The sequence below is a fragment of the Anopheles stephensi genome, chromosome 3, assembly GCF_013141755.1.
Source record: "Anopheles stephensi strain Indian chromosome 3, UCI_ANSTEP_V1.0, whole genome shotgun sequence".
In the NCBI taxonomy this organism is placed as follows: domain Eukaryota; kingdom Metazoa; phylum Arthropoda; class Insecta; order Diptera; family Culicidae; genus Anopheles; species Anopheles stephensi.
In genome coordinates this window covers 9469712-9493248 of record NC_050203.1, presented here as the reverse complement: position 1 = coordinate 9493248, position 23537 = coordinate 9469712, and the positions used below count along the sequence as shown (strand labels likewise).

Below are 23537 nucleotides of genomic sequence, written 5' to 3'. Positions count from 1 at the left end.
CCTACTGCCGTGGGTATAACGCATAGCTTTACGCGAGGCCTAACTACCTTAGTCTTGGTACTGGTTTGCAGTGTAAATACCCTAGCCTTTCCATCCTTTCCAGGATGGACCTCAACTACTCGTGCTAACAGCCAAGAAAGTGGTGGTACATTATCTTCCTTGATGATCACTAACGTACCTGGAACGATAGCCCTTTCATCATCCTTATACCATTTCGAACGCGGTTGGAGTTGCTGTAAGTACTCCTTATGCCATCGGTTCCAGAAGTGACGCATTAGTTGTTGAACATGTCGCCAATGTGTCAACCGATTTTCAGGAACGCCCGCTGTCTCGGCATCTGGAACATGTTGGAGGTGCGATCCAACCAGGAAATGTCCGGGTGTAAGGGCCGTCACGTCAGTGGGGTCATCGGTCAGCGGTGTTAATGGCCGAGAATTGAGGCATGACTCAATTTCGGTCAGCAGCGTCGCCATGTCTTCGAAGGAGAGAGACGTTTTGCCTACAACTCGTACTAGGTGGTGTTTCATCGAGCGCACAGCCGCCTCCCAAAGCCCACCGAAATGGGGAGCTCGCGGTGGAATGAAGTGCCACGTAATCCTCCTGTCCAAGGTCCATGTCCGGATGCTCCTTTGATGATGTGATGAATGCAACAGCTTGTAGACTTCATTTAGCTGGTTGCTTGCTCCCTTGAAGTTTGTTGCATTATCTGAATGCAACTCTGCTGGAAGTCCACGGCGTGCCACGAATCGACGTAACGCTGAGATGAATGCTTCCGTCGTCAAGTTGGAAACAAGTTCGATGTGAATTGCACGAGTGGCGAAACACACGAAGATGGCTACATATGCCTTTGTAGCAACTGCTCGCCGGTATGCGCCTTTCACAAAAACTGGACCGCAGTAATCAATCCCCGTGATTGAAAAAGGTCGGTTGGAAGTCACTCTCGTCGAAGGGAGATCTGCCATTAGTGTCTCTGATGAGATAGGACGGGCACGGAAACAGGTGAGGCACTGATGATAAGTCCTTCTCGCGTGGTTTCTGCCGCCCAAGATCCAATATCGTTGTCGGCTCGTACTCAGCATCAGCTGTGGTCCCGCATGTAGCAGCGTCTTGTGGAAATGATCCATCAGCAGATGGGCTAACGGATGTCCGTTGGGAACCACGATAGGATGTTTGGTGTCCTCTGATAGCAATGCGTTGCTAAGCCTGCCACCAACACGAATGATGCCGTCTGCTCCCAGCTGCGGATGCAGCCACTTCAGCTTCGATGACGAAGAAATTGATTCCTTCCGTTGTAGTGCTCTTATTTCTTGTGTGAAATAATCCCTCTGCGCTAATCGGCACATTACTTCCTCTGCTTCCTTCAGGTCTGCTGTCGTGATACCAGGGCCAGTATACGATCGACGTTTTGAACAACGGTTGAAGTATTGAACCCAATACGCCATCATTCTTCTGAGCTTCGAGAACGATGAGTATAACGTGAAGACGCGATGGTGCGGTTTCTCGACAACTGCACAGGCCACTGTAGAGGCGCGTCTTTCTGCGGCAGCGTCGTCGTCAAATGACGATATCGATGATTCCGGCCATTGCTCTTCCGGTTGATTTAGCCATGGTGGGCCCTGCCACCATAACGGATTGTTGAGGAGCTCCTTACTCAGGCAGCCGCGTGATGCAAGGTCCGCTGGGTTGTCTATTCCAGCAATGTGTCGCCAAGCACAACCAGTTGTAAGCTGTTGCACTTGCGAGACACGATTGGCGACGAACGGCTTCCAGCAGCTTGGTGATCCTCGTAGCCAATGCACCACGGTGGTTGAATCCGTCCAAAATGTAGCTGGAGATTGCAACTCGACAGCTGACTTCACACGATTGTAAAGCAAGCTGGCTAATTGTGCTGCGCACAATTCCAGTCGGGCGATGGAGTGCTTGCTGCTTATTGGTGTCACTTTCGTCTTCGAGGCGAACAGTTGAATCGTGACGACTCCCTGTTCGTTGCAGCTCCTGATGTAACAGCATGCTCCATATCCCTTTTCTGACGCGTCGCAAAAGAAATGGAATTGGCTAGAGATGCTGTCAGGTCCAATTGCTACACGAGGAATGTGTAGCTCCTGTAGATGGATCAATTGGTTGTGGAAGTTGATCCATTGTCCTTGAAGGTGATGCGGTAGTTCGTCGTCCCATCCCCAGGGATGTTGCTGGTCCGTCTGAAGAGTCCAGATACGTTGGAGGAATTGCTTCGCCATGGCTTTCACTGGGTCAACAATTCCCAAAGGATCGTAGATCCTGGCGATGCAAGAAAGGACCTTCCGCTTCGTTATTGGCCCAATAACGTAGGGCGCGTTGATTTTGAAACTCATGTTGTCGGAAGATGAGTCCCAAACTAAACCAAGAGTTGCCAGAACTCCTTCGGCTCCCGATTCAGCAGATGGAGTGGCTGCTAACTGCTGTTGGTCCACATGCTGTAGCACGGATGGCTTGTTGGAAGCCCATTTTCGTAGCTCGAACCCCGTCTTCGCGTACAATTCTGCCGTTTGTACTTGTAGGGATTCAGCCTCTGCCGGCGAATCACTTCCAGACACGAAATCATCCACGTAGAAGTCACAGGATCGCGCAGCTGCAGCCGGATATTCCTTCCCATGATCTTCTACCGTTTGTTGTAATGATCGTACTGCCAGGAACGGTGCAGATGCTGTCCCATACGTCACGGTGTTGAGCTCATACTCCTCGATGGGCTCGTTTGGTGAATTCCGCCACAGGATGCGTTGCAGGGATCGATCGGTGGGATGTACCAAAACCTGCCGGTACATTTTAGCCACGTCTGCTGTGAGGGCAACAGCCCTTGTACGGAACCGCATCAAAATGGAGGTAGCATCCTGTTGAATGGTCGGCCCGACCATTAACGTATCATTCAATGATACTCCCGTTGATGATTTGCTCGATGCGTCAAAGACGACACGGCACTTGGTAGTGGTGCTGTCGGCTTTGAAGACCGGATGATGAGGTAGATAGAACGTCTCAGCGTCCATCGATGTAGCTGCCACCTTGCTCATATGACCTAAGCGAAGGTACTCGTTCATGAAATCAACATAGGCTTGTTGAGTTTCCGGTTCTCTTTGAAGTCGTCGTTCTATTGCTAAGAACCTTCTTAGTGCGCTGGTCTTTGAGTCCCCAAGTTTGCCGATCATTTCGGCTTTCCGGGGAAGTCGAACCACGTATCGACCGTTGATGTCTGTGGTAGTTGTCGCTGTATAATGCTCCTCACACGCACGTTCTTCGTTGCTCCAGCTTGGTGTGCCGCTCACCTCTTCTAGTTCGAAGAATCTCTTCATCAAAGAGTCCAGCTCGTTGGTGTGCGTGACGACTGCACACATTGAAGATGACAATGGTTCCTCGATGATGGTGTTTCCGCTGACAACCCAACCAAATTCGGTTTCTTGGAGCGTTGGCATGTTGTCACCCAACGATAGCCGTCCGGTCCTCAGGATCTCGTAGAAGAGTGATGCTCCCAGTATCAGGTCGATAGGCGCTGGGTTGTTGAACGACGGGTCAGCCAGAACACATGCTTCAGGAATACTCCAGTGGCTGATGTTGATGTACTGTCGTGGCATTTCCACCGTCAGTTTGGGAAGCACTAACATTTCCACCGTTGCATTGTAACTGGAGCATCGGGAATGAATGGTAGTAGTCACGGTGTATCGCACGTTCGATCCTGCGCTGCCACCAATCCCTGACAAGGGAATGTTTACCAATTTGCGTGGTAAACATAGGAATTGGGCTAGCCTGCCAGTGATGAAGCTGGATTGTGCTCCGCTGTCCAGAAGAACACGTGCCGGATGGGTGACTCCTGCGCTGTCGGTGATGTTGAGCATTGCCGTCGAAAGCAACACAGTGGATGACACAACTGTGGTTAATGTTGTCGTAGCGGTTGTAGATTGTCTTCCAGTAACAGGTGATGGACCAGGTGTTACACGTGAGTTCTCCACATGAATCAACGTGTGATGCCTGCCCTTGCAGTGACGACACGACCATGGTGAGGGACATTTAGAAACTGCATGTCCGGTACCAAAACAGTTGAAGCAGCGGTTCAATGTTTTCAGCTTCTCGATCTTATCCGTAGTCGTCAGTATTAACAACGTGGGGCACTTGTGTAATGGATGTTGCTGCTTACACAAAGCGCAACAGAGCTGCGGAGGGTTCGGAGTCGATGACACAAATGCCTTGGTGCTCGCTGGTTTTCCCGACGGTTGTCGTTGTTGAGGCTCCTTCGTTGCACAGCTTTCCAACACTTCCGTCTGCCGAGTGATGAACTCAAGAGTTTTGTACAGCTCAGGAAACTCTCCATGCTTTAACGAGCGTTCCCACAACTTCCGAGTTTCCGCATCTAGGCACGATGACAGAATGTGGGTGATGATGAGGTTGCTGGTTCCGTCGATGGGCTTCTCCATGAAGATGAGACCGTCAACATGCGCCTTACAAGTCTCGGCAAGGTGACGAAGATCCTTTGCAGACTCTCGGGGTAGCGCCTTGAGGTGTAACAACCCGGCGATGTGTTTGTCGACGATCAACCGGGGGTTCTCGAACCGCTGGACTAAGATCTCCCATACACTCTCGAAGTTGTTGCTGTTCATCATTGAGGCGTTGATTATGCCGGCAGCCTTTCCTGTCAACGCCTTGTTCAAATGATGAAGTTTCACAGCATCAGACTCATTGGCTCGGCTCATGATGTCCTGGAACATAGCCTTGAACTTTGGCCACTGTTCGTAGCTACCGTCGAACGTAGGCATCGGGATGTGGAGACGGTGTTGCGGCATTACGAGTTGTGCTGCCACCGGCGGAGGCTTGACGTCCATGCTCTGAAGAGATGCCGCTTTCACCAAATATTCGGCCTGGAACACTTCGTCCTCAGCGATGTCCTTGTCCAAATCATACGGTAGCTGCTCGATGAGTTGATTCAGCAGTGTATGTTGTTCAGCCTTCAGCTCTTCCAGCATTTTGGATTGCACTTGTGCAAGTGTTGGATCGGTCTGCATGTTGATCAGCCTTTTATGCACGACCTTCAACTTGATGCGCAACACTTGCACTTGCATGGACACTTCTGGTTGCTGCATTACTGCAGTTTCTGCTCCAGATAACTCCACGGTGTCCATGTCCTTTGTCGACGCACGTGTCACTGGCATGACGTTTCACTGCACTAGCACTGATGACGAAAATACACACTGATGCACAAACACCGATGACGAATTCGGAAACTGCTTGCAGTGCGGCTCCACCTAGTGGGCTGACGGTTGTAACCCCTCGCTGGATGAGCGCCGCTGTGGAACTAATTCGTCGGATAGTTCCTTCGATGACAATGGTGGTGCTGGATGAAGATGGCGACAGCTGGAGGGTTGGCGATGTAACTTCCCTCGCTCTCTGCGCACCGATGTGGACCCAATCTGTCCGATTGGTCCGTCGTTGAAGATGGTGACGCCTGGAGGGTTGGTGTTTGTAGCTCCCTCGCTGGACGAGCACCGTTGTGGAACTGATCCCTCGGATCGTTCCCTCGATGAAGATGGTGACGCCTGGAGGGTTGGCGTGTGTAGCTTCCCTCGCTCGACGAGCACCGATCTGCGCACAACTTGCAGTTGGTGCTGGATGAAGATGGCGGCAGCTGGAGGGTTGGCGTTGGAGCTTCCCTCGCTCTCTGCGCACCGCTGTAGAGCGAATCCGTCCGATTGCTCTCTCGATGACGATGGTGACGCCTGGAGGGTTGGCGTTTGTAGCTCCCTCGCTGGACGAAGCACCGATCTGCTCACAAGATGGCGGCAACTGGAGGACTGGCGTTGGAGCTTTCCTCGCTCGCTGCTCACCGATGTGGACCCAATCCGTCCGATTGGTCCGTGTAGACCGGCTGTTCACTGCACACTGAACACCGCGTTTACTGTGATCAACGCTCGATCGCGGACTGAGACGCGGCGATTCGCGAACTGGCACTCGCGTTGATCCGGTTCGAAGGACCAAAATGTAGGGTACGGCCTACTCCGGGAGGGGGAAGGAAAAGGATAGACAATACGGCCTTTGGTGGTGGTGGACCGGTACCGGGAGAGAATCAGCAGCGACCGTTGGACCCTGCCGAACAGATCCACTGCTGGGGAAGGAATGGCACGAGTTGATGGTGAAACCAAGCAGGCCTCGTGCCAAGGGGGGAAAGGAATGGTGAGAACCGTTGGACAATGCCGAACTGGTCACACACCAGGAGTGGAAGGGAATGATGAAGACCGTTGGACAATGCCGAACAGGTCACACACCAGGAGTGGAAGGGAATGATGAAGACCGTTGGACAATGCCGAACAGGCCAACACCAGAAGGGAAGGAGAAGGAAGATGTAGCTCGAGCTCAAGGTGGGGTCGGAGAGCGCTAGAGAGTGTCCAATGTTGGTTGCCCGTCAAGGACCTTCAGAGGATTCTTTAGCTGGACTACCTTGGGATGCGAAATAAATTTCAATTCCTAAGCTCTTTGCCGTTTGTCTCAGTCTCCCCTGAATCGCATTTTATTTTCACATAGTCGCTCGAAGCAGCCGTGCTGTACTAGCGATGTTTAGTAAATTACATTCAGGTTCTTTATGGTTCCCTAATCGCACCATAGATGGCGCGACTCGTGTTTAAACAACCCCGGTGTAATGCGGGCGGTCTAACTTTAGGCGCGTTAAATCTCGAACAGTATTCATACACAATATATTTAGATATATGAACCTTCGTGCGAGAAGATTCGCCTCTTGCTTTTTTCTTTCGTTCCTGCTCCTTCTACAAAGGTTCCGTGAAGGAAAAGGTGGCCGGAAGTAAGATAAAATTAGGCGAAAAGATGTCTCTGGTCACGTCGTATTTTATTCGAGGCGATCTTTACGCCAAAACGTTAGACATGAGTGAAGCTGCGAAAAACAATATCAATTTGTGGTTGTGTCGCAATTTTGCTTCTATATTTCGGGAAGAAGCAAAATTTTAAAGGGATTAAAAATATATTTTATCTATTTATTTTAAAATGGATCTCTTATGAATGTAGTTTTTAGCCTCTAAGCTTCCAACCCAACTAGAAAAAAATGTAATTCATGTAAAAATAAGCACACCTCGCCAACCTTTACCTGAATGCAATCGGTAAGAGCGCCCATAGCGCTGCCATGGCGCACGGCAAAAAGCGATAAAAATCAACTGAATGTGTGGCAGCAAATTTTTACGGCCCAATCGTTTGCCGCTTTTTGGCGGCAGTCGTTCGCCGTGTTCCGGACGGCGACGAGCATTAGGGCTCAATTCAACAACATGTAAATTGTGAATCCCCTCCGGGAAGGCATCCCCCGTTTGGATGCCGTGTCCTTTCGAATGTCCTAACTGCTTTCAAATAAAGTGGAAGCTCACACGCGTTTTGGAGAAGAAAAAAAAACAGATAGGGAAGAAAGAAAACATCTAGTACAAACATACATTTTTCCCTGTGTAGTTTGTTCACTTTGTGCTCGCTTTTGCTCGCTGTTGTACTCCCAAAAGAGAGGGATAAAAACCACCGCCCAACAACAGACTACAATGATTAAGCGAATTCAGAAGGTTGGTTTAGTTATTGTTATTCTTTTCTTTACACGCACACACACGGTGTAAAATCCTTTTTTCGTGGAAGGTAAGATAGCACGAACCAATGCAAATCTAACCACACAAATCTGCACTAAACCCGTGAAGCACCAGGCGTCTCCATTCGGAATCGATTTTAAATAAACCTCTACCAATGATGTGTGCAGCATCACCAGGGCGGTCGAAAGGGGGGGAATGAGGCACACACAGAAAAGCAAGAAGAAAAACCAAAATTTCCATACACATTACTAGTGGTTTTGGCAAAAGGATCCCATACAAACACACTCCAAAAGAGGAAAGGATCGTATGGATCGTATCTCGGCAGATACGGGAGAGATTCGAAGACCAACCGACACAAGAAAAAAAAAACAACAGTGATAGGTACACAATACTAAGTTAACCACAGCATCATCATCATTTGTTTTTTGCCTGTGAACATTATTCGGGCGGGGTTTTATGAGTGTGAGAAAAACAAATCCAACGGCCAAATAAAAAAGCCGTTAGCAAAGGTGGAACAACAAGAGCGTGTGCCCCCTGTATCCCAAAGGGACGATGTGTTTTGTGTTAGTGTATCTCCCGGTAGTATACACAGGCATCGTCCAAGGCAAACGGCCGACCGGTAGAAGCACTGCGTGATATGTAAACTACCCCACAAAATTGGTGGTGAACAGATACATCCTGAGGTAGGATGTTCTTAAGGGATGTTTTTCGGCTCAGTTGTGGACATTTGCATTCGGACAGGTTATCCGGGTTCCGGATCCCGGGCAAGGTTGGATTCACTGTTTAGCATCGTTTCCTGCATAGAAAGTTTCAAAATTTTCTATTTTGGACGGGCCGGAACGTCCCTGTTGACTTGAGGCGGAGGACGCTTAATGTCCCTGATGTACAACATGTTCCTGGTGTGTTGACACCTGAAGTAATATCATTTATGGAATTTTAAAGTAGTCTTTTAGTATTCCGAATTTTGTTTGAATTTCGGGAGAAGTTTTCTGAACAAGTCCTGAGCATTCTTCGGACAGCGGTGTAATAAGCTAGAAGTTCAGAAACTCACCAAGGAATCGGAAACAGATAACTGTTGCCGGACGTCGGAATGGATCACACACTAGACAGTACCGGTAAAAAATGAATCCAATATGTACATATTAGTTTTCCATTCAACTTCAAATGCCTCGAGACACGGTGCCCTGTGGAGGGCAGAGCCTTGGCAGACTTTCTTGAAGCACTACACTAATGAAGAGGATATAAATTGGTTCTGATCAAATGTTCCACTCCATAACCGGAGCTCGTTAATATCAAAAGCATCGACAGCGCCAGGCTCTTGAGATTGATAAGCAAACATTAGGACACTTACAGAGATGAACATTTCGAACGGTGTCCTATTTGCCTGCCAGTATTTATCGACATTGACAGAAATCAGCTCAACAGACAGACCAACTCCGACCTGGAACTTGAAAGCTATTCCTTCCAAGATTGAATATTACAAGTTTTCCACAAGAAAACCCCCGAATCCTGGTGATAGGAAGAGATAGCAGAAAGTTGAAAAGAAAACATCCCAACATGTGTGTGTGTGTGTATGTGTGTGAGCGAGCAGCATAAACTGATGTCGGACACGAATGATGAATTAGCTATAGAATCCTATTTCTCGGACCGTACGGGATTAATCAAAATCCCTTTTCTTCAACCGTAAAACCTTCGCTGAAGATTCTCGTCCCGGGAAAACACACACACACACAACCGCTAACAAACCCATATGCCATCAGCTACGTGAAAAGCCACTTGCTTACTTTTCTTACCGAACAAAAGTAAAAAAAAACCTCCCGCTCAGAAACCGATCCTTTTGCGTCCATCGTTCGCTTGTCCGGAGTTATTTTTGATCCTCCCGTGTCCACCCAAGTGGACGTACGTACGAGTTTAAAGAAAAAAAAAAAGGTACCTCTCGGAATCTTGCCGGAATGTTTCCAGTGTTGCTGATCCGGCAAAGCGAAAACCACAAGAAAATTTCCTCCAAATACACAGGAGAAGCGCTTGGTAGCAGCAACAAAAAAACACTGGGCGGGAAAAAAACATTAAAAAGAAAGAACGATCCGAAGCAATATATTGTGGTTTAAAGGTTCAGCGGCTACCCAGGAAAGAGATGATGCGTCCTTCCAATTCCTTCCCCGCGGCCGGATGGGAAAGTTTGTGTTTGCACCGGGAACACTACAGCTATATTGATACTTAAAACCGGCCGGGTGGTCCCGGAAGATGCTAACGGTGGCCACACGTGCGGACGAAGCTGAGACGAAGAACGCTTAAATGAAAACCTTTCACAGTCCGCCTTCCTGGTCGGTGCTCGATCTAAACAGACGAGTCTGTGTTCAGGTTACAGGAAGGACAGGTTCAGGCACGGGAGAGAAAACGTTACTATATTGACCATCGCTCGGTTAGATGACCGTTTCGCATGTAGTAAAAGAGATACATCCCGAGAAGCAAGGATGATGGGACAGAGGCGCGGCCGGCAAGTTGCCGGGGACCGTTGGGAAGTAAAGTGATGGGAAATCTTCCGGAAAGAAAAACAGAACCCTTCGCAGCAGCAACGTGATCCATCTTTCGGTCATTTTTATTATGAAATCCGACAGCAGGACGGGTTCTTCAACCACAGTTTGAGATAAATGTTCTTTTAAGCTGTTAGTGAGATGATGGCCGCCGGTATCAAATGCAGGTGAATGGTTATAGGAGATTTCTTTTCCTTCTTTTTGTTACAGATTAAAACTCGTTTAAAGTGCTTTTAAACGGCCAAGACCCTTATATTTAAAAAAATCGAATACAAGTTATTTTGTACTTCAATGGCTCATAATAAACAATGTAATAAAGGTCCCACCGAAGAACAAATATTGGCTCTTTCAAGAGAGCTTTTTTAGTTATTTAATTTAAAGAATCACAGCCGAAATTCTTAAGAAAGAAATAGATTAAAATTTTCAGAAAAGGAATAAGAAGCTTAACAAGACTCCGATCCAAAGATAACCACAACGGACCTTCTTCACAGACGTGCTTACAACGGATAATTCTTGCTGATCTTTAACACCAGGAAATAGAATAATTGCGTGGCCCAAAGTTGAACCACCCAAAGAGGCAACAGGAGGAATAAAAGCAAAACCCCTCAACTTTGATTCTCCTGTTCGGTGAACTTACTGGCTTTCTTCGGCAAAAACTTTCGCCTCGTCGCTTGTGGGCTTTCCACGAAGGGATAGATAGAATGAAGCAGATTTCTAGTTTCAATTTCCTTGGCGGTTTTTTTTCTTTCTTGTTGCCCCTTGCATCTCTTCTTAACGTACGACAAAAATCAAAGTACTGCTGCACGCCACCAACCAACACATCTGCTCCATCACTGACCATTGCTAGTAGCCTGCACTTTGGCAGACATTTTTCCCCTTTCTGCTTTTCTTATACGTCCAGGAAGCTGTACAGCGCCGACTGACATTGGTCGTGTTCGCGTTTCGAGAAGAGGTCAAAATCGTACACCACCACCAGCAGGCAAAGTTGTAAAGTTTCCTTGTTTTCTCTCGCTCTTGCTTGCTTTGCGCTAACCACACCCCGTTGGATTAATCTTTGTTTTACCTCTCGCCAGAGCAAGCGTAAGGGAGGCCATTTTAACTGGATAGACTTTTTTCGAGAGATGCAGCAGTCCGTGTGGAAACCTTTCAAACAGTCCGAACGGAAGCAGTAGACCTTTTCTCGTTGGCCGTTGTCGTCACGATCACGAGCAGTCTTCCGTCTGCCGGCTGGTCCGTAACTTTCTCGATAATGGTCGGTTACCGACAGCCTGGCAAAATGGGGACCGCTCCACTAGACGTGCATCGGATGCGGAATAGGAAATTATAGGGATGCACTTAGTTTTCATTAGAAGTTAAGATGTGCACATGAGAATTTCTTTCCCATTTTCACGTGCATTTGTGGAGAAGTGTTGGCCGAAAGGTTTCGGGCATGGGAGAAAAATCTTCTGTTCCCGGCAATAGTTTTGGAGGAGATACAATACGAGAAACGGCGCAAGAAATGACTTCACGTTGGTCTGTGACATTTTAACGACTATTGAAATCCACTGAACTTCAGACATTTTTTGTACGGTAAAGAGTCTTGGTAAAACGGTGCAGATATCACATAGAGAGAATCAATACCGAACTCTTCCTACACATAACCATCAAATCAATATTTTTGTTCAAGCTCAACCGTTTAAGCTTAAGAAATCGATCCGAAAACTGTCCTATAGGCGGGTGTGGACGAAACCGCTAAGATATTAATGGCAGGATGTTATCCTTTATTAAATCCGACCCCAACTTGCTCCATTACATGATACTACCTTCCCGGACAAAGTCACTCCAACGACGGTACGGTAAACCGCACCACCGTGAATCCACCGTAAATCCGCATGCTTAATCATAATTGTTCAGTGGAAAAACTGCTCCACCAGAGTTCCCATTACTGGCCGGAATGAGCCGTGGAATCAATTATCAACGGCCGCGTGTGTGAAGGTGTCCGGGGTAATAGAAAAGCTACGAGCGAGTGAGCTAGCAGCGCTGTTCGGTAGCCATCATCAACATCAACATAGTTCCTGTGATCCCGGTGACATAAAACCGCACACATGCACCGCATTAATCCCTGCCCGATGATACGCGGTACGACGACATTTCCGATAATCCTGATGCTCCGCCGAAGGCATCCAGGAGATAGGTCGGGGAGGGGGGGGGGGGGGGGGGTACAGGGTCGTTTCAACGAATTATCCGGGGTTGCTCGGATGGTGTTTGTTTCGTTGAGTGGCTTATCTATTGATTGGTCATAAAGTTTTGGTCATATCCTAATCACGCTCCACCCACTCCGGGAACCACCCGGAGCCGGACGGGAGAAGAGCTCGTTAGATGTACTCCAGCAGCGCCGAAGTTCTACGCCATTCGGCGTAGGACACATCCGAGAAGGAAACCCATCAGTGGAAGTGAACCCGATGAATGGATTTCGGATATCACATTTGGTAATGGGCTTCACGGGTTGGCGGTTTGCCGGATATAGCACTAGCGCACGCACCCAGACTTACGTATCCCCGGAATCCCTGGTGAGGTGAGAAAAGCGGATTAGTGTCCTAAGAAGGAAAAGGATCGTATCGAACGTATCTCTCATCCTACCGGGGCGCTTATCTTCTTGACTGTGTCCTTACCGGGGAGGAAGGTGTGTCCCACATGTCCAAATGACAACACTTGAGGCATTAGTTGGGCGTTCGTCGAAGGGAGCAAGCAGTGCCAGGATATTCAAAAAGTGTCCTCAGCTACAAACCACGCAATAAGTGTCTGTATTTATTTTTCGGGCGTGTTTTTGTTGCCTTCTTCACTAGGAGAGCGCTAAAGTATTCGACGAATTTTTCTCCAGTTAAGGGGTGCAATTTGTTCGATGAAATGAGTGAAACGATCACGTTCGGTTTTATGAGCATCTCGAAAAAGTCCATCGAATTGGACGAACGTGTTCGATGATGCCGCGGCAGGATACGATTACAATTGGAAAAATCGGACGCAAAATTGCCCATTTCACGTCAAAATCGAAGAAAAGTTTTAACGGCAAAAAAAGAAAAGACCTTTCCAACGTGTCGTCTTACAGCGATAAGCATTATGGGGCTCTGTGTTTAATAACATTTCTTTGTCCCAAGTCTTGGCAAACGAGCGACATTCGCAATTCGCAAATAGTTGTACTTCAGCGGGGCTCACTTTCATCCGTTCCGATCGCGCCAATCACGGAACTCCAGAACACCCCCAAGACCCGCCACCGAACAAAACAAACAAGTTGCGAAACCCAACTCAAGGTGTCACACATACCGTTTGGAGTGTTGTGGGGTGAGTGAAGATTCTTTTGAGTAGGATAAAAACTGAGAGCGAGATATTTGGGTTTTTTTTGCTTTCGCCCAAACGAAAACTTTGCGCTTCTCGTGAAACCGGGATGAAAAGAAAACTTCCATTACCTCATGGAAAAAAAGAAGTCCTGCAAAGGTAATGCTAACAGTGGAAAGCAAGGAAAAAGGATGAAAACTTTAATCGAGTGTCGTCTTCACTTCCGAACTAATCAGTCTTTTTTCGTAAGGCGTCGGGTGTGGTGGAGTTGCGTCCCGTGCTTCCATCATCCGCTCACCCTAAACCTCACCTACCGTCCGGAGAAAGTTTTTCCCCTGTCAGCCTGAGCCTGAGTCTCAAAAAACACACACCCTTCGCCCTCGTCTTGTGCGTCTCACATTCAGGCGCGGCTGACACTTCTTCTTCTGCAAGGAGTGTGCAACTTCGTTAAATAGTTTCGCCATGTCACTCTGCTTTCATTCGCATGTTTTACGCCCCGCCGCCAGTCTGCGATTTCCTTTTCCAAACTACTACTTTTAAATAGAATTTCACATTTCCTGATGGTTCCAGAAGAGCAGTAACACACACACGCACACTTATCGTGGTCTCAAAGGATTCGCCTGAATTAGCCAATGTCGTGTGAAGGCTAAGGCGATAAGAAAAATGCACCGTGCAAGTTCCTGTTCCAGGAATCCATTTTTATTTGCCAGAATAAGCCTCATGTCCTCAAGATGAGCTCAACTGCACTAGCCAGCCGTATCATCTCTCTCTTTTTCTCTCCTGCGCAGTTAACGTCACTGTTCTAGTGATGCTTTTTACGGTCCTTCAAATGGATGCCAGCACATCGAAACCTTCGCGTTATCGACGATTATCCTTCAACAGGCGAAGAGGCCCAAACTAGCCAAGTACGTTGCTGGAGTGCTTAGAAGAGTTCTTTTTCGGCAAGTAAACTCAATTTCTCTTGTAGGAAAAAAAAGTTTTTGCACTCGTCACGCTTTCGCTTTTCATCAAATTTCTTCACCGTACGATAGTAGCAAATCTAATAAAAAGCACGACTACTCTCACTCTACTACTCTTCTCCTGCCTTTCATTTGATTTCGCTTCTTTCTTGGGGTGTGTGTGCGTTTCAGTTTTCTTTTGCCACGGCCGAAGACCAGCTTCCGTCCTCCTGCTCCAAATTAGCCTCTTCTAGCTCCGAACAGCTAACCACCAACTGCAAACCCTCACGAACGGGGGAAAAGTTGTTCAACAAGCTTAAACCCTAGCCCCCAAAAAAAAGGAAGAAGGATGTCCAAATCGAAGTCGTCCATCCGTTTGTAGTGTGTGTTTCATTCTCCCCCCATTTTAGACGTACCCGGCGAAAGCCTATAATAGCGCGCAACGCACGTCTTCGACACGACTGCTTCGACAATTTTCCTCAGAAGTAAGGCAACGAATTCAGCCGACCTGGGTCGTATTGTAATCGAGTGTCAGATCGAGTTATTGGGTTGGGTCTTCCTCTGTTCGCTGCTAGCTGTAAGGCTGTCGAGCAACGCGCGGTTGACAGCTGAAAGATGCGTACCATATGACAGGCTTACACTGTCACCGAACCGACTCGCTCTAGCCGAAAAACAAAAGTAGCGAGAAAACGTGTCGCAACAACAGCAAAAAAAAAAGAACAGGGAAGTCCTCGCAGCACGCAGGACGACATCCGGGCCGAAGAAAATTGAATTCCCTGTCGCCGGCGCTAAATGGGATAGATAAAAGGCTCACCAGAGATATCGCGTACCGAGCCACACCAGCGAGAACTCATCACCCGGCCAGAAGTGGATGACACGGCCCCCGACCGACCTACTTTGAATGTTTTCATCCTATTTTACAGCGCATAACTTTCGTCATCGCTGTATACGGCGGACTTGGCCCTGCCGAGCCGTTTGCTGTGACATGAATGATAAAGAGGCTCTGCCACCGTTGATGTGACGCGTCCCCGTCACACACACACACACAATAAGCCGACCTCACCCGGTCGGTACTAAATGTAAACTAGGTTTCACGCCACGAATCTCCACCCGGCTCCACTGGTTCTGATGAGCGGATCTGCGAAGGGGTACATCATCATACATTCCCAACCCACTGCTGGCCCGGAGACGGAAGGACGTGGAAGAAGCCGTTCATCAGTCAACCGACACGTGTCATCCCGTTGAGGATGTAGTGTCTCGGACGTTTCAAGGCCGATTGGAAAGTGTCGGGACACGGCGTAATGGAGTTAAAATAATGCAATAGAAGTAAAACTAAATTTTCGCACTTCCCATCCATCGGCGAGGGCCCTTGACTGCTCGGGATGGGTAGGTTTGAGATGTCGGACGTCGTTGGCTCTTGCCTGCCCGATTCGTGACGGCGCTGATGTTTGATGAGAAGCATAGGAAACGAAACAGAAGCGGTTTTCATGAAGTCTGTCAGCAAATGGCACGTTGCTTGGATCCGAACGATTCCAGAAAATCTACCAAGCAAGCATTGTGAGTGAATTTAATTCTCTTATTTGGGCATCAGTAATACTGGCCAAAGGGTGTGGTCGTGGGATTTTGAACTCAAAATCCTCCCTTTTGGCCTCAATATCTCAATATGCCCAGAGCGAGTGAAAATTCTTACGAAATCTGCCCAGAGCGAAATTAATTCTTAAATTCCACGAGGTGACTGCAACTACCAGCAGGGACACTCGACAGAGCTACGGCTCAAGTGCGCATATAAAATGCCTAACGTGTAGCAGATTAAAGCCATCAATTTATGTTTTCTTTCGTGCTCTCTCTGCCCTACAATATCCACCTGATTGGTCCAGAGTTGTAGAAATTACACTCACGGAACAACCGGCAGGGGGTCCCCGTGTATACACCTTCGCTAGCAGCTTAATCTAACTCCTCTACCTGGAGAGCGGCTTTTGGATACGATTAAGGGATGTAATACAACCCCGATGGCAACCCCGTATCCCACGATGTAATCCCAAATCTTTTTCCGAACAACCGAGGAAAACATCCACAAGGCAAAAAGAACGCAAACGAACCGTATTATCCGACCCACCGCAGAGCGGTTCTGTGCGATACACTGGAGAGGTCCTTTCGATCCCGGAATCTAATTCGCGTGTAATCGTACTCGCACGCGGGACTGCTCGCTCGGTTACATCGAGTCAACAGATTCCCGGTTGTAAATAACGACCCAAAACACTGGACCGGGAAAAAAGTGGCGGACTAGAAGGCCGTTCCCCGAGAGTGTCTCCCGTGAGAAAATATATCACACAGGTTGGTGGGTATAAACGGGGGTATACAACTACGACCGCAACCCCGATAAGCATGAATGCGCTAGGCCATTGATCAACGGACAGGGACACACATTCACGGGGTCGGTTAGCGCATTTCGCTGCAGTTGTGTTAACCTTTTTTTTTATTGGTAAACTACCGAGACTGAGACTTACCTGGGTCGTCGTGTGTGGTGTATATGCATAGGTCTGCGGCGCAGTGTATCGGTAGGTTGGTTGTGTTGGGGCGTAACCCTGCGTCCAGGCAGTGCCTCTGTACTGTGCACCGGGAATGCCGCTGGCCGGACTAGTCATAGCGGGTCGCTGGGCACCCTTTAGTGTGGCCGGTGCAGGCGGTGGTGCTCCAGGATAGGCGCTACGAGGCGCTGCTGTAGTACTTCCCTGCAAAGGACAAGCGGACAGAGATTCTATTAGCGAACGGGTGATTCACTCGAGCTGGAAGATGTTCGAGCGAGGGGCTGTTGAGAAATTAACTTAATTTATAGAGCTAAAGGACATTGCATTATAGTTACGACGAACATTAAACTCGTTTGGTAAAATTTTAGATCTCTACTTAGTTGCGCTTTCTAGTCTGTTGAACAAAACTGATGTTGAATAATTGAAGCCTTACAGCCTGTAACTCACTTATCTCGCATGTACGTAGTAGCAGAAGTCAAATATTGTTTGCTTTTCCTATTAGATCGTAAATATTCACTTCGAGTAGCGTATCTCCAAAATTGGATGAACTCACGGGTGACTCCGAACTTGCTTTCGGACGAGCAGCGTATCCACTAGCTAAACTAGCTCGTCTCGTTGACGCATTTACGACCCACTTAGTGAAACTTTGCCAACAACCTTTGCCAGTGACGGCACAAAAAGAAGGAAGCATTTTTATGATCTTTACTGATCCGGCTGTAGGAAAACCTTCCCCCCTCCCTTGGTGGGAATAATAGGAAATCCATTCGGTATCACTTCACCGGGGGTTAGTTTTGAAGGAGTTCCAACCGTCCGGAGGCTTTTTTTTTGCGCAAAGATAAGCGACCGGATGGTACCACGGTCGGGTAGTCACATTTGCTTTACCCCGTTCTATATGCGGACAAACACACACACACCGGACCTAATATCCTTGGGTATCGCCAAGCACACGCTACAACAGGATGGAACGCTACTTGCACGTACCTTCGGTTGCATACGACGTTCGGCTACTGCAAACCAAAATTCCTAAACCCTGCCAGTGGGGATAGAAAATTTATTACCCCCCACCCGGTTTTGTGTGTTCCGTGCACAATGGCACAAACTTGCGGCGAGTCCTGCACTCCGGAGTCCAGGGAGGTACCGGAAGATGCCACAGGGACCCTGCCTAGCGTCGTGGCTTTCTAATATGTGTGTGAATGTCTGGGTGGTATTGGCTTCGCGCCGTACGGTTTCTGAGCCAGCTAAATGAATAATGGTACCGCACATCCGCGGTACTGCTGGACGGTATAACCCCCATTCCAGGACCGGTGACCGCACACGGTTTTGGGTTGTTGCGGAATCTTTGCGAGGAACAAAACTTCCAAAACAAAAAACTTACGCTAAAAAGTGTACTTCGTCTTGTACGTTGGCTCTTTAGCTTGTTTGTGAGGTTCCGATGCAGTGGCGGAGTGCTGGAATCGACTTCGGAGCTAGCGAGCCGGTAGCGCTACAAACTTATGTCCTAGCGGTTCACGACAATGGTAGCAGCGTCCGATGAGGACGACCATGCATCCATTATTGAACTTGAAGCAACTTTGACTTGCCGGCGGCGGCAAGCTTCCGACCGAATGGCGGACCGAATGCATCCGTTGTCTTATCGTTTTATTTATTTTTTGTTGTTTCGGTTGTCCATGCAAAACACCACAGACGACGACGACGACGACCGAGACACACACATCAAACGGTGTACCCGTTCTTATTTGTTCGGTCACTGCTGGGGTAAAGAGGTTGACCATGCTGGAAAGCACGGTTATGCAGATTTTCTCATTTCCTGTGCCAAATTGAAGTGCACGGACGTGTTACGACAATTCTGAAAAGGGCAAACATCACAGCACATGTGCGGAATGCATCCCGATTCCAGGAACCGACATTGTGTGATCAGTGCTTCAAATATCTATGAACCCGGGCAGATTCGTCCATGGTCTTCAAGTGTTCAAACAGTTCAAACTGGGATGGGTCACTGCTTGGTCAATGAAACCATTTACCCGGTTCTGCAGACAAACCTCTTACTGTCTTCTATTTACATTCCCACAACACAAAAAAGCGACAATTTAGCAGCACCTAAACGCACATATAAAACTATTTCTGCCAGAACTTCTTTAAACCATTGTGTACAATTAACTTTATCGGCTCATTCAAATAAGCATGCAATAGCGAAAAGTTTTCGTCCCAACTCCACGATGTTGCGGAACTGTTTGCCTCTCCCTCTCCCTCGGGTAAGTTTGTAAGTTCTAACGACTGCTCTGGGGTCGATAGCACACACACTCACGCACCCATCCACTTTGAGCGTAACTTACCAAACTCCAAGGTTCACCGCAACAGCAACCAATGCTCGAAAGTCGAAAAGTTGAGTCCGTGAAAACAAAACACAAAAAAAAGCGAGGAGTCGGAAGTTTTGTGGTGACACTGTAAGTGTAATGCATGAAGATGCACAACTAACTAGTGTCGTAAGTGCATAAATTTTGCACGAGAATAAATGTTACCCTTCACGGAGTAAAGTTACATGCTCCATTAACGTGTGTTTTATTTAAAATAAGGTGCCTCCTCCTCCTCCAACAGCTGATGGCGAGAGTTTTCACGGCAAGAGTGTGACAAGCTTTGCCCAGGTAAGTGTAAGTTAGTAAAGGGCCCTTCTTGTGTTTATAGTTCCTTAGGGCTTAAGCGATTAGATCAGACGAAGAAGGATAAAGCATTGAAGAACGATTATTTATCGTGGATAAAGCTTATCTTGGCCGAAGAAAAGCTTTCAAAACTACTTTTGCTCCCAATGAATATGAGCTTCGAACTATAATCCTTCGATGTACAAACCGATTATCCTGGCATGATGCTATGGGGCAGCTGTTAGTAATACACACTAGTTGAAGCTTTTTAGAGCTTCTGATGATACGGGATATGTTGATGGACGTTTAAATTAGTGTAAGAACAATTAATATGTTGTTACTTGTTGAACTATTTCATACCGAATAGAGCGTCTCACCCATGACACCTCAACTCAAGAGCGTTCCGAAAAGTACAAGCAAACATTCGTCGTCGTTGGTTTGAGCATGTTTTGTCTCCCGACATCTTCCCCATTCATAGAACAGCCCCTTCCCGGTTTGGACGATTTGAGCTTGCTGGTTGAACAGCAATAATTGGCAGGAATTTTCACGGACAATTCGATTCCATCCCATTCGAGAAACGAAAAACACACGCACAAACACACACACAAAATGTGCGGAAAAGCGCACAAATGAAAATTACTTTGTTGTTGCCGGATCGTTACAGGCCTTAATCATTCCCAGGCCGGTCGGGCGCTTTCTTTCTGGGTTAGCGGTGCCCGCTCTGCTCAGACACTACTACTTCCTACAGAGCAAACGCGTGTTCCTGGCAATGCCCAACAGCCACCCAGCACCGTCCTCATGATTGCTGCTGGTCGTGGTGATGGAAAAATGGTGGCGAGATGGCGTGGTTTTAATTGAAGCATTCATTCCCGCTCCTTGAAAGCGCTGCTCGCTGGCCAAAGAAATGTGCCGTGCGCGTTTTTGCTGCCTGCCCCAATTCGTTTCGCCTCCGATTTGTCGCAATTGGTTTCATTTCTAGCACCAGCAGCTTCCCGGTCCCGACGACGCTTTTAGGTATCCGTACCCGTAGCGCAATTTTGCTCCGTGCGGGTGCTTTTTTTGCTTGTTTTGTTTTTAGCTCCACGAAGTTTACTGCCTGTTTCACACCATTTTGCCAACATCGGAAAAGCGTGAATGGTGGGGGAACGGTGGGCGGTGAATTGGCAAAATCTGCCAACAACATTCTGCACAATTAATCAAACAAGCACTCCACTTCATCGACTGGAAATATGCCTCTCCATCGCTCCGCTGCTGGCTCGTTCTTGTTTTATTCATTTTTTTTGTTTGCGTGATGGGTTGGTTAAAAGGGATTTTTTTTTCCACAACCGGATATTTTCCTCAATAACCAAGGTTGTTGGCGCCAGCTGTGGGAGGATGAAAAAAAAATTGATGCAGGACGCACTCATAACAAACCCAGCATCGCTAATAAAGTGTTTAACCGAACAAAGGAGCTTTTCTTGCGCGAATCTCATTCGGAACCACCGGCCATCAATAGCGCTCCATTGGTTTCCCATTTTCCGGTGGCAGAGAAAATAGCCCACCGACATGGAATGAGACAAGGGGCAAATATGGGAAACCGAAGAAAAAAAAAAATTCGCCACCATTTTATTCCTTTTTTCCCGCAATCATATTCCGTCTAGAGGCCGGGTCGTGCCTAGCGGTCTCTGGTGGCAAAAACGGGAAGTAGCTCTTCACGAACAGGAGCAAGGTCGCGCTTTTGGGTTGAAGGAACAAAAAAAAACAAGGAAAATTAATGGAAGAGAAGGTAACGAAGCAAAAAAAACCTCAGCTCGCATTTTCCAAACCGAGCAAGGTTTCCGATGAAACTCAAAGTTCATTTGGCAACAATAAAGGGCGAGAAATTGAACGTGATTTACTGTGCGCGATTGAAGTGGGCGCACGGTGGTGATATGCGGTGGCCCTCATATTTCTGTGTGTTCTCCCTTTTCTTTTTCGCCCTTTTTTTTGCTTCCCGCTGCTGGCGAAATGGCGAAAGAGATTTAATCCACCATCGAACCATTGCCAGCAAAAGGTTTTGACTAATGCTGCCCGAATGGCAATTGGCAGGCACACTTCAATATTGATCCTTGAGCTGGGTGAAGTTGAGGGAAAAAAGGGGCGAAAAATTAAGTCCGGAGAACTTTGGTTGCTTGGAAATCGTTTCAAATCATAATTCCCTGCCCCGTTCTCCGGATTGGAGCTCCCTTTCCGAACTGCTCCCGCCTGGAGTGACACTTGAAGTGGAGCTGCTCGAACGAAGAAGGACTCGGCTAACCGAGGACACACAGCAGCGTGCGATCGGGTAATATTAATTTCATTGAACGAATTTAATCCCTAGATTATTAACTCTCGTCTCCGCATCCGCAGAGCACATCATTGGTTCGTTCGTGGCAAAATCAAAAGATCCGTAGAAGAAAAGGATGGCTCCCCTGTCGAAGGCAAAGACGTCATTAAAGTCCTTGCACGCAGCTAGGCTCTAGCTAGGTTAGGCTCATGTCATTATCTGGTGCCCTGTTTCGAGCGGATGGGTTTGCCAGCCCAAATGGAAAGAGTGAAGACGCTTGATTGTTGGCTAACACGCTCTACGCTCGGAGACCGGTAGAGAGTTGATTACGGTGATGCGCCTCGAGCGGGTCCGGTTTGATTGGTTCGATTAAATTATATCATCCGCTGGGAGAGAGCGAGAGAGAGAGAGAGAGAGAGAGAGAGAGTCCTGAAGACATCATGCTCACAGCTGACAAAGATAAAATTTAAATTTTCTTCCATCCCCGTAGCCATATGGAGAGCACAATTTTAATCGTAACAAGGGTTTAAGAGGAATTATTCAATAAGGCCTACACACATAATGGGTCACTATAAAATAATTGGCATTAGGATTGCTGTTCTGATAAGCTGGAGAGGTGGTTGGTGCTTTAAAGAGCCTCCCGCCACGAACTACGAACTTTGTCCGAGACCCTGGAAATTGATATTGCTGGCAGGTAAATATTGCGAAACTTGACTTCGATTTGCGTTTGTACATCTTCAAAGCAAGTGAAATCGTTTCTTCATATCGATCGACTAATAAACAGCATCGTTCTGTAAGAAGTCACTGCTGCCAATATTCCAAAGCAGTAACAACAAAAAAACTTCGGGACACGTCCACGTGCCTCGGCTGGGCTTTTGATCATGGGACCTCAGCACAGAGGGAGAGGCAAATTGAATTCAACAATCGTAATAGGAATTAAAAAGTGAAAAAGCGTCACTTTAATCGACATCCTCTACCTACACCTCATCACCGCCTCGATACGGACGCGTTTCGCGCCAGGACCAATGCTTTCGACTTCAAGCGGAGGAGCGCAGTGAACTGGAATGGCAAAGATCAACACCAAACACAGCTACCAGAAGTACTTGCTTGCTCCCGCGTGCAAGCAAACGATACGAGGCTGAAACCAAGGACCTTCGCGTGGAGAAGGTTTGGAAGTGTTTTATTTTATTTTCCCATCAGCCAAAGGGGCGCCAAAAGTCAAAAGAAATCCTTAACAGCTTTATCCGGTAATCCGTCTCTCGGTGGTGGAGGGCAGTCTGCTAGAGCGTCCTGTTCTTCTTGTCCCGGTGTGTGTGTGTTTTGCTTTTGCTTCTTCTTCCCACCCCGTAGGACTGTTGATTTTACGTTACAATTCTATGGCCGCCAGATGGCCTTCCTGAAGCCTGACGGCGAGTCACGTTTCTGCTTAATCTCTTTTGGAAATTCCACTTTGACCATTTGACCGCCAACATTGGCGATGCCGCGGGCGTCGTCTTATAGCGAAACTTGTATCCTCCGAATTGCATTGGCGCAGCTATTTTCCACCGCGCATTTTTCCCATACCCTCCCTCCCCGATTTTCCCAGGTGGTGTCTGCAAGAGAAAATCGCACAACTGGTCCAAAGTTCAAATTCCGTTCATAGCGCGCTCCGCCCACCACAAAACGATAAACCGCGCATCGGTTCTTCGTGCTGCATCGCCCCTTTCAATGCCCTTTCCT

The 23537-nt window shown here is 47.8% G+C and overlaps 1 protein-coding gene across 20 annotated transcripts in view; it reads right to left on the bottom strand.

Moving 5' to 3' along the window:
• The window catches only part of LOC118513057 (protein alan shepard), a 191341-nt gene that overhangs the window by 54717 nt on the left and 113087 nt on the right, over positions 1 to 23537 (bottom strand). For all 20 annotated transcript variants that reach the window (XM_036058388.1, XM_036058385.1, XM_036058389.1 and 17 more), the window contains one exon: positions 16878 to 17102. In XM_036058388.1, coding sequence (XP_035914281.1) covers positions 16878 to 17102 — 225 coding nt within the window. The remainder of the gene's footprint in view (positions 1 to 16877; positions 17103 to 23537) is intronic.